This window comes from Dendrobates tinctorius, unplaced genomic scaffold (genome assembly GCF_039654945.1).
Source record: "Dendrobates tinctorius isolate UK_male_01 unplaced genomic scaffold, ASM3965494v1 ptg000223l, whole genome shotgun sequence".
Lineage (NCBI taxonomy): Eukaryota > Metazoa > Chordata > Amphibia > Anura > Dendrobatidae > Dendrobates > Dendrobates tinctorius.
In genome coordinates, this window is record NW_027361890.1 from 641,432 (window position 1) to 656,173 (window position 14,742).

Below are 14,742 nucleotides of genomic sequence, written 5' to 3' on the forward strand. Positions count from 1 at the left end.
GCAGCAGGAAATATTTGGATTACTGCTTTGCATAGGGCATTTAACGCATCTTTAAGTGGACTAATGTGGACAGCAGAAGCCAGGCTCTGACCCCAAAAACAGCATGGAAAATAGACTGATGCTTTAAGAAAAAAAGGCAGCACTAAATGGAAGAACACTTTAACCTCTCCCTACCTAATACACAATCTCTCCCTCCCTGTACTCTGACTTTGTTGTGTCTTCAGCTCTGAAAAGAGCTATTTTTTGGTGGTATTATGGAGCTAGTGACCAGCTCCTTTAAACTGCCCCTGCTCGAGTATCTCTCCCTCCCTACTCTACATTGACCTAGCATACACTGCAGGTAGCCCTGAAAAGGGCTTTTGTGTTATCAAGAGGCCTAAAGACTCTCCCTATCCACTGAGCGATCTCTCCCTATGCTTGTAGAACGCAGGCTCCGGTTGCAATGTGCGCATTATGGCAGCAGCAGGGCTTCAATAGACCCTATGACACTGGGCGGCCAGCCAATCACAGTAATGCCACAACCAAGATATCTGCGGCATTACTGTGATTGGTTAAGAAGCCCAGCATGTTTAGTGGCTGCAAAGTAGGGGCCAAACTGCAGGGCGGGACATCCGAATATAGCGAGGCAGGAACACAAATACTCGCAATGTAACGAGTAACCCGAATACCATACTCATCACTAGCATTTATTTATGAAAATATCAACCAAAATTTACCACCAACATGAAAGACAACATGTCATTAAAAACTCTTAAAATCATTGGGATATATTAAAATGTACCAGAATTATAAACACAAAGAGACACTGGTCATATTTGGAAAATGAGGCTCCGTCATTGATGTGCAAAGTGGGGTTAATGAGCGGTTAGGATTTTTATTTTTAAATATCACCCAGTACACAATGAACATGAAGGTTTTCTTTTTGAACATATCTTTTATTGGAATTTTTCAAAATAATAATCACCTATTTACAAAACAGAGAAGCCCAGTAGCCAGCCTGATAGGGACAAACATCTCAAGTGATGGAAGCTGCCAGTGCACCGGTGAAATAATATTTGTAGCTTCCTTTCAGTGCTATATACAGACTTGATGTGTACTTTTAACTGATAATCATTTGTCTTATCAAAATACCCTATTGCACTACATTTATAAAAGGAATTAGGCAAACTGTAATAGTAAAAAAGTTCAATACAGTTTTATTTTTATATTAAAAATGCACATGTAAGTAAATTGTTTAGTTATTTAGATTTGAAAAACATCCTTCTAATAAATTGTGGATTATCTAATTAGAAGCAACATTAATTGTTAATGACCCCTTAACATCAGAGAATTTATCACACGAGAAGTCCACGAAGAGACATCGTTGACCAGGTCGGTAAGGTACAATGTCTACTTTGCTGACGGATCTTTGGTTCTTGCTCAGATGGGGCACTCTGTAGGTAAAAACAGCAAATTTACATGACGTACAAAATTGGTGCTATCTTTTAGGAACTCGCTATTACGAAATCAATATTTATTATTTTTTTAGGCCTCGTACTAGATTAATTTCATGGTGTGTATTATACTGATGAAAAGCAGATGAGACACTGCCAGCTACCTCTGCAGGTGTCTTGTCTTTTGGCTGTAAAAAGCAACCAGAGATGTTGAACTCCAACATGCCTGATGCTGGTTACCCATGGCATTGCCTGTTAGAAGATAAGTTGTCAGATGCATATAGATTTAATATATTGAGTTTAAATTCTTAAAATAAAAAAAGTAGAAAAATCAGGATCTGCCTGCAGTAATCTTGAAGACGGACCATCATTAAGGAGGATCTTCTGTCAATCAGTTGATAGCTACAGGGACTATAGCCAAAACCCCAATAATAGCTGTTATTATAGGGGGAGCTGAAGGCATTTGCACATCTCTCCCAGTGTCTGCTGTAGGAGTTACTGTATGTGGTTTTACATTGAAAATAATTGTAGAATTATTATTGTGGTAATCAATGGGACACCAAGTTATACATTGTAATTCTGAATGAGAAAGCAGGTGCTGCTCTTTTGTACTTTGGCTTATAAGGGTTTTTGTAAATGAAAGACATCCATGTATTATTACAGGACATGAAAAAAAAAACAATCCATCTGTAGATAATATAAAAAAGTTATTTTTATTGAAGATCCATTAAAAAAAAAATGACAACACATGCAAAGGGATATAAAAACCTGACACCACTGTTAATCACAGCATAGTAAAAAAAAATCACATCAGCACACATTAAAATAAATGGAAAGGACGAATCACAAGAATAAACCAATGGTGAAATTCAAGACAACAATAATCAAGACATTGGAAACACATGAAGGGGAACAAGGAGAAAAAAAACCAAAACAACATCTTTGCTTTGATTAATCTATTTTATGTGTGCTGATGCGATTTTTTTTTTACAATGCTGTGATTAAGATCAGTGTATTGTTTGAAAAGTGTCAGGCTTTTTACATCCCCTTGTATGTGTTATTTTTTAATGGATCTGCAATTCTGCATTAAAATAACTTTATATTTTCTACGGATGGATGTGCGAAATTTCCCTTTCTACTGCTTATTACAGAACATGTTGAAATGGATGTTCCAAATGATACAACCCCAATAATGTCATTTGGGTGAAACATGAATTCCATTAGTAGCAATCATTAATGCATTGGTCTTCTTCATTTGTCTTCTAATGGTACTAAGTATTTAAAGAAACAATAATAATTGTTAAATAAATGATAAATTTTTATCAGACACAACCATGACAATAGGCAATGGTTAGAACACGAAACTAATGTCAGTCAACAGTCTAGTGTTTATGGGGGCTCTGGGCAACTGATTGAAATTGGACATGCCGGTAGATATCTCCAACAGACTACCGATAGCTTTATTCTCCTGGAGAGAAGAATGTCTGTCGACAGTTTTCACTACAGAATTCAGTCAAAAGTGCGTTCTTGGTGAGAGAGGGCAGAGATGATGTTCGGCTGAATAATCTAATTAGCATGGCTAGCTTTAGACTGACTGAAATTAAATTGTTTTCATTTTTATATCGCCTTTCCAAAGATTTGATTCTAGATGAATTGATTACCGTATATACTCATGTATAAGTCGACCCGAGTATAAGCCAAGGCCCCTAATTTTGCCACAAAAAACTGGGAAAACATTGACTCGAGTATAAGCTCAGGGTGGGAAATGCAGCAGCTACTGGTATATTTCAAAAATACAAATAGATACTAATAAAAGTAAACTGGTGGCCCCATAAGATGCCCCATATTAATATATGCCCCATATAATGTTGCACAAAGGTTAATGGTGGCCCCATAACATGCTCCATATTAATATATGCCCCATATAATGCTGCACAAAGGTTAATGGTGGCCCATAACATGCTCCATATTAATATATATGCTCCATATAATAATGTTGCAGAAAATTTAATGGTGTCCCCATAACATGCTCCATATAAATATATGCCCCATATAATGCTGCACAAAGGTTAATGGTGGCCCATAACGTGCTCTATATTAATATATGCCCCATATAATGCTGCTGCTATGATTTAAAGAAAAAAAAATGACATACTCACCTCTCGTCGCTACCTGCTGCTCCTCAGCGTCGCCGGTTCTCTGCAGTGACTGTTCAGGCAGAGGGCATGCACTAAACACTTCATTGCGCCCTCTGACCTGAACGTCACAGCCAGAGGATCCAGGAGATTGAGAGCAGCGGTGGAATGGGGATAGGTGAATATGGCATGGCTGGCTCACCCTCCCCCAGTCCTACTCACCCTCCTGGTGTCTGCATATCCAGCTCTGCTACATCTCAGTCCTAGCATCTGCATCTCCCTTCCTGTCTTCTTCCTGTGCTGGTCACATGGTATCGCTCATTAAAGTCAAGAGTATGCGGCTCCACCCCTATGGGAGTGGAGACACGTCCATATTCATTACTTTAATGAGCGGCACCATGTGACCAGCACAGTAAGAAGACAGGAAGGGAGATGCAGATGCCTGATATGCAGACACCAGGAGGATGAGTGAATGAGAATCATGTCTCCTGCTCCCATTCCAACACCGGCTTTCAGGTGTATGTCTCGTGTATAAACCGAGAGGGTCTTTTTCAGCCCAAAAAAGGAGCTGAAAATCTCAGCTTATACATGAGTATATACAGTAATTAAATTGTTTCTAAAATCATTGGTGCCTATATATATGTTCATTTTAGTCAGTCATTCATGTAAATTTTTAGTTATGTAAAGCAGTCAATTTTTATGCAAGCTTTACAGGTAGCAGAAAATTACATTTCAAACGGTTGAGGACCATGTTAAATTTAGGTAGTGAACCTTGATATGAGAATTTATCAGCCATATGTACTGTACGCAGCTCAAATTTTTTTTATCACATACCGTACATCCATTATTAAATGAAGTCAGATTTGATCCAAAAAGTTAAAGTTCCTCCTATGGAAATATATTTGAACCTGTGGTTCTCCAAGTATCATGGTATACCAGGGTGCAGTAGTATGCAGTTTATTATGGTTTTTTTGCATTAATACTTACTCAATTGTTACCTTCTCTTTTAGGAGACCACTTCCCTCAACAATCAGAACACAGTTATGGACATCTTCTCTTGTGGGATTGGTGAATGCAATCTCTACGCTCAGAGGTTTATTTAGTTGGGCTTGATCTGTGATCTGAAGCGAATACGACATATCAAACCTCAGATTATGTTAGTGACATAAATTACGGTACTTTTCAAAAGACAGAATCAATTATTAAACATTTAAATTTTTAATCTTTGCAATTGGGATTAAACTGTCACCATCCATGGAAGTACTTGCATAATATTAGTATCAAAATGTCCCTAGAAAGTGTGTATTATAGTATCCATAACTAATATCTGCTGATGTCTAGCTGTTAGAGATATTAATATTAAGGTGAAAAAAAAGAAAAATTGTAAAGAAAAAGTGATCGTTAAGAAAAGGTATGCGATTGCCCGGGATCATAAAGGAAACTCCCAGGCTGATGTCTATAGTGCCTTCCCAAGAAGAAAACACTATGAAATGAAAAATGACAGGATTTTCAATTTCATTTGCTTATTTTGAGACTCCTGCCATGAGGTAACACTGTTTTTTGTAGCAAAAGGAAGGAGATGGTCCAAACTAGACAAAAATGAATACTTCACAATCAAATACTTTGTGCCTTCAATCATAGTAAGATACCTTCATCACAATGGTTGGATTCTTCAGCAAAATGACAATTTCCACCAGGAGCTTTCCGCCTTTCTCATCTTCACAGACGGCCACCGCTTTAATCATGTTGTCTGTAGTTATGGCATTTTCATAGTCAGCATAAGGTACAGTGTATGCGATGTTTTTCTCTGAAAGCAGTGAAGAGTACTGAATGTCAGATCAACTTTTGTAGTTCATCATTGTTGAAACTCAATGCATGGGTGCAGAAAACCCTCAAGAACCCTCTAAGACAAAGAGCATAATCCTTTGTGGTAGGGAAGGGATATTCAGGACCCTTCTGGCCTACAAAGAACCCAAGCCTGTGTTGCATAGAGGAAAAAAAAGCTCGCTAACAGGTCTTGTATATTTTTTCAAATAGAGCGATGTGTAAAGGTCTGTAAACATTTGAGGATATGTGGCATTAAAGTACCGCCAATTAGCGACTTCTTTGCATGAATAAACAGTCTGTTAAATGACTGCCGAGCAGCGGAGTACTCACGAGGTGCACTAAATGATCAGCATTACATAATTCAGTGTACACAGGCGGTGGCATGCAGTAGCACTCTGCGGATCACCTGATGAACCATCAGCTTGTGTAGACTACAAGATCATCAGGAAATACGTAGGTGTTCCCATTAATGCTCATTCACAATAATCTTGAGGTGCAAATGGACCTTAACTCAAGGGTGTTGGACCATCTGAACATTCTCTACACTGATCAAAGCTGCCTGAGAAATTTGTTAAAAGGAAGCGGTCAATTAGAAATTCACACGCTCAACTATTTACAGGTGCATTTAGCTGTTTTGAAGGCAAATCCAGCAATACCTTTGCATGGCAATCTGTTCCTCAGTGAGAAATCAGAGTTTGAATTAATGTAAAAATTGATATTGTGGATTTGAAGCCTGTCACTCCAGCTCTGTTCCCTGCTTTTTCCTTTACCTGAAGTCACATAGCATAGAGGCTGTTCGTCAAGTAGGAGGCAGCAGAGCTGGAGTGACATAGGATTCAGATCTACCACAGCCAATGGCATACAAATCGAAATGCTGATATCTCATTAATGGAGGAACAGACTGACCATTTAAAAGTATTGCGGGACTTCTCTTTAGAAGGAGTCTCTCAACAGCATTTTGCACACCAAATTATTTATATCACATATATAGCTTTATGTCATCCTCTCAATTAAGTAAGTAGGCACTATGTAACGCTTAACTTCATCTATTGCCATGCTGAACAAGAGCTGATCACTTACAATCAGGCTGAAATGAATTTTTAAAAATGTAAAGATATTTGTAAACATATGCAACTTTTTTAAAAAAAATTCCAAAATATATATTTGTTAATTCTTTAGTTTTGCAATTAACTTTAAAAATAAATAAATATATCTACCTTCATTTGGCCCCAGTTTCACAGACTGAGCGTTGGTTAGGACATCTTGGACTGTGGCATTGGTGTATACAATAGCAGATGCAGTTAAGTTTACTTGTAGACTCATTTCATTAGTGCTTGTGTTTTTTAGATCCAGGCTGAATGTGACATCTTGGCCAACCTCTATATTGCTGCTGCTTGTAAAACTGCCACTAAAATCAAGCTTTGGGGCGGCTTCTGTGTGACTCGCTGAGAATGCGACTGGGCTTCTTCTGAGGCCACTACCTTTCAGCTTACTTTGAGCCTTCCTAAATATTTCTCTTTCTTTGGGGTTGCCTGAAAATGCACAAAAATGTGATTAATTGCAGTAACCGCACTGATCCCCTACAAAAGTCTTCAAAGGTCTGTGTAGACTAAAGGTACTGTCACACTTAGAGATGTACCAGCGATCCCGACCAGCGATATGACGCGGTCAGGATCGCTGGTACATCGCTAAGTGGTCACTAGTGAGCTGCCACACAGGCAGATCTCACCAGCGACATCGCTGGGGACGGGGGTCGCTACTTACCTGTCACATCAGGCGATCCTGCGTCCTCCCGCCCGGCTCCATGCTCGTCGCTCGTCTCTCCACAGGAAGCGCCGCAGGAAGCTGACGACGAGAAACAGTCCTGGATGTTCTCGCGCGATCAGCGATAACCAGCGGGGGAGTGGGTCGTAGGTAAGTATCACACACAGCAATATCGCTAGCAATATCGCTATAACGTCACAAGTTATAGCGATATTGCTAACGATATCGCTTAGTGTGACAGGCCCTTTAGGCACAGAATAATCAATAGTCAGATTTATGCATGAAAATACCAGGTACAGTTCATATGGCGGCAGCCATTAAAGTTTTTGCAAGGTTTGCAGATCTTCATTATTAACCATATTGCTGTATAGAGAAGCGGTTTTACTATTTTTCTCTCCTGTGAATCCACCTGAGATCTTTAATAATGACCATATTGATTACCAACTTTCAAATCAACAGACATTACTAATACAGTAAATGAGTAATTTTTACTAATTTGGTACTTCTGACAAAATTTACTGGTAAGGTTTTTTTTCCCGATTTTCAATTTACCTATTAATGAATTTAGGGAAAGGAATCTTCCAAACAAGACCATCATTGGAGAGCTATTGAAAAAAAGTGTCTTTCACTCCAGAGGACTCAACATAGGCATGGATCATGCAGACAACTCTGCCCTATAGTGGCTCTGCAGGGAAACACTTGTTGCAAGATTACTAATTAAAATAGGAACCCACCCATCTGTAAAGAACCTTCCTAACAAAGGAAATGTCCACATTTTAAACCTTTTTTGATGTAAAAAGAATGAAGTCTTTACCTTCAGGATATTTGTAAATGTTGGTGACATCAACACGCTCATCTGAGTTAATAGCCTTGGTGCTAGTAAATCTTCCTACTGTGCTTGTGCTTAATTTCGTGTTTTTCATGGACCCATCAGCAGAGATCAACCAGGTCCTTACGTCGGCATTCAATTCGGCAAATACAAAAGGTGCATCGTAGGCCAAGTCCACGTCGCCCTCTTTAATAGCCTTCACAGAGCAAGGTCCAAGATGATATAACCCTATCACAGAAATGAGACCGAAGAGTTAGAAAGAGGCGGGAGTAATACAAATATGGCGACTGAACTAAGACTTAATTATGCCCACTAATTTGTCTAAAAGTGCTAATGAGAGAGATGAAAAATAGTTACCAGCCTTTCAATGAATTATATTCTGTGTGCTGTCATTTATTGGTGACCCTCTCTGCAATTTAGGGTATGGTCATACAGTGAACAAATAGTTATGCATTATAAGCATGTTTAAGTGCCAAATAATATTCTGCTCAAATCACAAAGCCATAAGGCCACACATTGGCCAAATTACCCCTATAGACAATATACTAGAAAGTCAAGTGACTTGCAATTAAATTGACCTCTGTATGTGTCTGAAATAGGGAGATTAGGTGGTGAGCCCATTGGTGACAATGGTTGATGTGAATGCTCTGTATACCACTGCAGAATATGTTGGTGCTATATAAAATATTAAAAAAATAAATAAAATAAACATTTGTTGTAATGAGAATGCCATACAAGTCTGCCACACACTGCAAAACTATTATCTATACAGTGCTAGTAGTCTGGAGTTGCATTGCTACATAATGTACAACAGTAAAAGTGCATCTAAATAATATAGAGTTTTTAGTAATACTGTTTTTGATCAAAAGTAGCATGAAAGCTATCCCACCACGACACGGTAACTCTGTTCGTGATAGTCCTACACTGTCTAATATTAAAAACCTTGTCTTGTGTCAAAGTTGACCTCAATGTGTGAACAAGGGCAGACAAAAGGACGGGGTCCCAAACAGTAGACACCAGTCTGGGGAAGCCTTATATACAATTTCCAGCTCAGGAGAGGGAGGCCACACCCCAGCTTGCACAGAATGCAAAAATACAGAGAAAAAACACAAAAATTGAGCTTGGTTTGAGTTGATACACATGCAGCATGTAAATGCATGTTGACATTGGCCATAAAACATAAAACCTGCAAAAGACAAAGTGAGCAAGAACCCTGCTGTAACTAAATAAGTAAAAGCAAAAGTGCATCTAAATAATACAGAGTTTTTAGTAATACTGTTTTTGATCAAAAGTAGCATGAAAGCTATCCCACCATGACACAGTAACTCTGTTCGGGATAGTCCTACTCTGTCTAATATTAAAAACCTTGCCTTGTGTCAAAGTTGACCTCAATGTGTGAACAAGGGCAGACAAAAGGACGGGGTCCCAAACAGTAGACACCAGTCTGGGGAAGCCTTAGGTTTTTAATATTAGACAGTGTAGGACTATCCCGAACAGAATTACCGTGTCGTGGTGGGATAGCTTTCATGCTACTTTTGATCAAAAACAGTATTACTAAAAACTCTGTATTATTTAGATGCACTTTTGCTTTTACTTATTTAGTTACAGCAGGGTTTTTGCTCACTTTGTTTTTTGCAGGTTTTATGTTTTATGGCCAATGTCAACATGCATTTACATGCTGCATGTGTATCAACTCAAACCAAGCTCAATTTTTGTGTTTTTTCTTTATAATGTAAAACAGTCATACAGCGCCCAAATAATGAAAGCATACAGTGGCCACATAGCAGCTCCTTATATAACAATCTAATAACTGTGTAATTTATAAATAAAGTGGCTCACAAAAATATTCACCCCCTTTGACTTTACTTATTTTGTTACATTCCAATCTTTGTTTAAATATTTTTGTAATTCGATTTGTGTGTGATTCATCAGCACTAAAATAGTCTAAGTTAGTAAATTGAGAAAAATATCGGCATACATTAAATTAATGGGATCAAATAACTAACAAAATGGCATGTGCATATGTATTCACCCTTTTGCTATGAAGGTCTTAAAAATTCTGGTGCAAGCATTTCCCTTCATAAGTGACATGCTTAGTGAAAGGAAGTCCACCTGTGTTCTATCAAAGTGTCACATGGTCTGTCAGCATGTACACACACCTTTTGTTTAATTGTGTTACAGCCTCTGGATTTTCAAAAGAGTCACCATTAGCCAAACAACATCATGACGACCAAGGAGATCTCCAAATAAGTCAGGGATAAAGTTGTTGAGAAGTACAGTTCAGGGTTTGATTATATATAAAAAACAACCTGATCTCTGATGATCCCCCTGGAGCACCATCAAATCTATTATTATCAAATGAAAAGAACATGCTAACACAACAAACTTGCCAAGAAAGGGCACCCCCAATAAAACTCCCAGCCCGGGAAAGGAGGGCATTAATCAAAGAGGCAGCACAGAGACCAAATGGTAACCTTGAAGGAGCTGCAGATTTCCCAAGCAGACTGGAGTATGTGTCCATACGACCACAATAAGCTGTACACTCCATAGAGGTGGCCTTTATGGAAGAGTGGGAAGAAAAAGGCCTTTACTTACACACAAATTGTTTTCCAAATGTTTTATTTAAGTTTCAATAAATGGGGAGGATGGGGGAGGAAAGATGGGGAAAAAAAAGGGGGGGGGAGGGAAAAATGTAAAGGGAAAGAAGGAAAAAGGAAGGACAATAACGTCCAAATATAAAGAAGACATAAAATGAAACAAGTTAATGCAGAAGCATATTATGCAGTGAATTATTACAAAGGTAGGTATTTAAGCATATAATATATTAATATATATGTTCCAAAGACCCAAACAAGGGGCCTTAGGCAGGTGCACTCTGGGTGAAGACTTAAGAGAACAACTCCAGCCATCTAGACAATTTCCTAGAATATTTAGCAAATTGATCATGCACATTCGCAAATTTCAATTCAAAAGAATGATGAAGGCTAAGTTTGTCTATAATTTCATTATTTTGTGGGGGGGTTGGGGTTTTTCCGAAGAAAGGCAATACTATGTTTGGAGACTAGTAAAATGGGCATAATCAATAGCCTGTTAGAAGTATCAATTTTGTTTGCGTCCAGAGAAAGAAGGGCCAGACGAGGAGACAAAATAAGTCGTGTTCCTAGGATAAAATCGATAAGGTTAGAAATCTTTCTCCAAAAGAGAAAAATTTTGGGACATTGTCAAAATATATGCAAGATATTTCCTGGCCTTCCACAACCCCTGCAACAGAGCGGAGAATTGTCAGGGTTGATTCTATGAAGTCTAACGGGGGTATAATACCATCTCGTTAAAAGCTTGAAGTGGGTCTCTTGTAGTGATAAGGAAATTCAAGAGGCATACGAGAGAGTACATGCCTGTTCAAGGTCAGAAGGGTCAATTGTCGTGTGCAATTCGGTTTCCCATTTGACAATATTTTGAGTCTTTACCGCTTCAAAGCTATGGTTACACCATTTGTACGTGTATTCAAAACTCCAAAAAATATTATGATCTATATTACAAATAAGGTTACCTGCTGGTTCAGAGATTCTCGGGTAGATAGTAAGGAACTCATGGATTATGTCTTTGATGATAACATATTGTAAGAAAGCAGGGGTAGTAGATTGAAATCTTTCCTTGAGTTTATTGTAAGGTGTACAAGTAACGCCATCATATAAATCTTTAATTTTTTTAAGTTCAAGTTCAGACCAAATGGGGTCAATGGTCTGATTAGACGCTTGAAAGATAACTGATAGAGCCAGATTTTTTATTGTGACTTCTTTGTTAGAGCCTCTTTTTGGAGCAGAAAATTTTTTCCAAGCTTCAGAAATAGCTTGAAAAATCGGATGAGAATTTGTAATTAATTTTTTATGAAGGAGTTGGTTCAGAATTAGAAGGTGAAGAGGTTTGTAATTATTAAAGAACAGTTCTAGTTCATGCCAAGCTGGTGTCGTATCATGAGGCCACCAGTATGAGCTTTGTTTTACTAAATTTGCAATGTAATAGGCCATAATATTTGGGGAACCAGCTCCACCATAAGATTTATGGTTGTATAGAATATTTGTTGCTATTCTGGGTCTTTTGTTATTCCATATAAAGGAGTTTAATGAGGCTTGAAGGTTTGTGAGAGAGGAAGTGGGTATTTTTAAAGGCAGTGAGCGAAGTAGGTATAGGATTTTTGGGAAAATATATGACTTGACCATCATGATTCTTCCCCACCAAGAAAGCCCATCATCTCTAGATGTACGGAATTCATTAAAAAGCTTTTTAGTAAGCAGCTCTAAGTTTATTTTTATTATAGAGTTTACGTTTTTGACGAATTTAAGGCCTAGATATGTCAGCCCATCAGTGGCCCACCCCCAAGGTGAGAGGCCCTCAATTTCCTCTTGGTCTGATCCTAGGTTAAAGCCAAGTATTTTGGATTTTGAGTCGTTTATTTTAAAATAAGAGATTAGTCTGGATTAAGGTTTGTAAGGCAGAGATAGAGTTGCTTAGATCTGTGAGGGTAAGAATAATATCGTCTGCATACAACGCTATTTTAAAATCTCTGTGCAAAGTTTTGATTCCCGAGATCTTTGTGCTGTTTCTGATTAGTTGGGGCAGAGGTTCAATAGCTAATTCAAAAAGCAATGGTGACAATGGGCAACCCTGTCTGGTCCCATTGGCTATATGAAACGTAGAGGAAAGATGATTGTTGGAATAAACCCTTGCACCAGGGCCGGAGTACAAAGCCATAATACCTCTCGTGATCTGAGAAGCCATTCCAAATTTTTTGAGAGTTGCTTCGAGATATGACCAATTAAGGCGGTCGAACGCTTTCTCAGCATCAAGAGAGATAACAATGGCCCTGAGTTTGTTCGAGGAAATAAGCTTAATTATGTTAATGAGTCTTCTCCTACCATCTATGGATTGTCTTCCTTTGATGAAGCCTATCTGATCATTGGAAATTAAACTCGGAAGGAATTGATTTAGTCTATTGGCCAGTGTCTTTGCATAAATTTTTACGTCTGTATTGATGAGGGATATAGGTCTATAATTAAAAATTTGGCTAGTGTCAGAATTTGGTTTTGGGACTACGATAATTGTCGCTTCCAGCATCTCTTTAGGAAATTGACCTGTTTGGAAAGCTGAGTTAAATTCTTTGACAAGGTGGGGGGTTAATATATTACTAAAAGACTTGAAATAATCATTACTAAACCCGTCTGGGCCGGGTGATTTGAATGTTTTAAGTTTGTTTATGGTATCTAGGACTTCTTGTTCACTGAAGGGAGAAGACAAAAATGATAAGTCTTCAGGGTTAAGCTTTGGAAGGTTCATGCTGGAAAGAAATGATCCAATCTCTGAGATAGATGGCTGCATATTGTGGTTGTCTTGGTTGATATTGTACAGATATTTGTAATAATCGGCAAAAGCTCCTACAATATCTTTAGGGTGGACCAGGGATGTACCATTAGAGGAAGTTATACTGTCAATTCTTTTCCGTATATTCTTAATTCTGTTTGACATGTATTTTGAAGGGCGATTTATAGATAAGTAATGTTTGCATTTTGCTGATCTAATAGCTGAGTTGTAAAAATTGAATATGATTTTCCTTAACTGCAACCTGAGATCAGCAAGTTCTGATAATACAGCTTGTTTGTTAGAGGAAACAGAGGATCGACACAGTTCCTCTTCTTTAGATTTAATAGACTGTTGTAGGGTAAGGATTTTATCCCTATTAATTTTTTTTGTCTGGAGGAAATTTGAATCAAGACTCCCCTCAACACCGCCTTCTGAGCATTCCAATAGGTAAACAGATTGAGGAGGTTTGATTCATTTTCAATAAAATAATTTTGTAAGGCTGAGCTGATTTCAGATTTGATGGTGGGGTTATGAAGCAGAGAGGAGTTGAATTTCCACATGAATTATCAGTTCTGCAGTTACCGGGGAATGATCTGAAATAGATTTATTAAGTATGGAGCTGGAGGAAAACCTAGGCAAGGAGAAGACATCTGTGAGTATCAGATCTATTCTAGATGCCGACTGATGGCCATCAGAAAAATGATTAAATTCTCTAGATGTGGTGTTCAAACAGCGGAATGAGTCGAATAGCTCGTGATTATAAATCTAGCTGTTCAAGGATTGTGTTTTTTGTCTGCTGGGAGAGGTGGAGTCTAGTACACCATCTGGCACCATATTAAAGTCCCCTAACAAAAGTAGGGTTCCTGATCGTAAGGTGTCTAATTTTTTCATTAGCTTATTCAGGAAGCTAATTTGTCTGATGGTGGGATCATAAGTATTAACTATTGTGAAGGTTTGGCTGTTCAATTTGCACAGGAGAATATGATAATGTCATTTTTCGTCTTTTACTTCAGAAAGCAATTCAAAGGAAATTGAGTTACTAATCAGGGTTAAAACCCCATCTTTCTTTCGTGGGCCACAAGATTCAAATACAAATGGGAAATTTTTGAGATTTATAGAAGGGTGGTTGTCTTTTTTGAGCTTGGTTTCTTGAAGGCATACAACCTCAGGATGCATCCCGTTAATCTCCCTACCAATGGAAAATCTCTTCCAAGGGCTATTTATCCCCCTGACATTGTTTGATACAAATCTTATTTTCATGTTACAAGAATGGCTGGGTTCGTATGAAGTGGGGTAGAGGAAATGCAGAAACCAGAGTGCACCTACCTTTGTAGAACTTAGTTGTCCAAAAACCTCAAACTATATACCTATTTGAAACCAAAAACAAAAGAGACAC

General features: G+C 38.2%; 1 protein-coding gene across 2 annotated transcripts in view; it reads right to left on the bottom strand.

The window, feature by feature from the left end:
• Nucleotides 1-914: 914 nt before the first annotated feature.
• Nucleotides 915-14,742, bottom strand: part of LOC141059037 (protein-glutamine gamma-glutamyltransferase E-like) — a 118,354-nt gene continuing 104,526 nt past the window's right edge. For both annotated transcript variants that reach the window (XM_073555246.1, XM_073555245.1), the window contains 5 exons: nt 7,974-8,216; nt 6,613-6,927; nt 5,218-5,375; nt 4,556-4,689; nt 915-1,433 (listed from right to left, as the gene is read on the bottom strand). In XM_073555246.1, the coding sequence (XP_073411347.1) occupies nt 1,283-1,433; nt 4,556-4,689; nt 5,218-5,375; nt 6,613-6,927; nt 7,974-8,216 (1,001 nt within the window). In that variant the 3' untranslated portion in view covers nt 915-1,282. The remainder of the gene's footprint in view (nt 1,434-4,555; nt 4,690-5,217; nt 5,376-6,612; nt 6,928-7,973; nt 8,217-14,742) is intronic.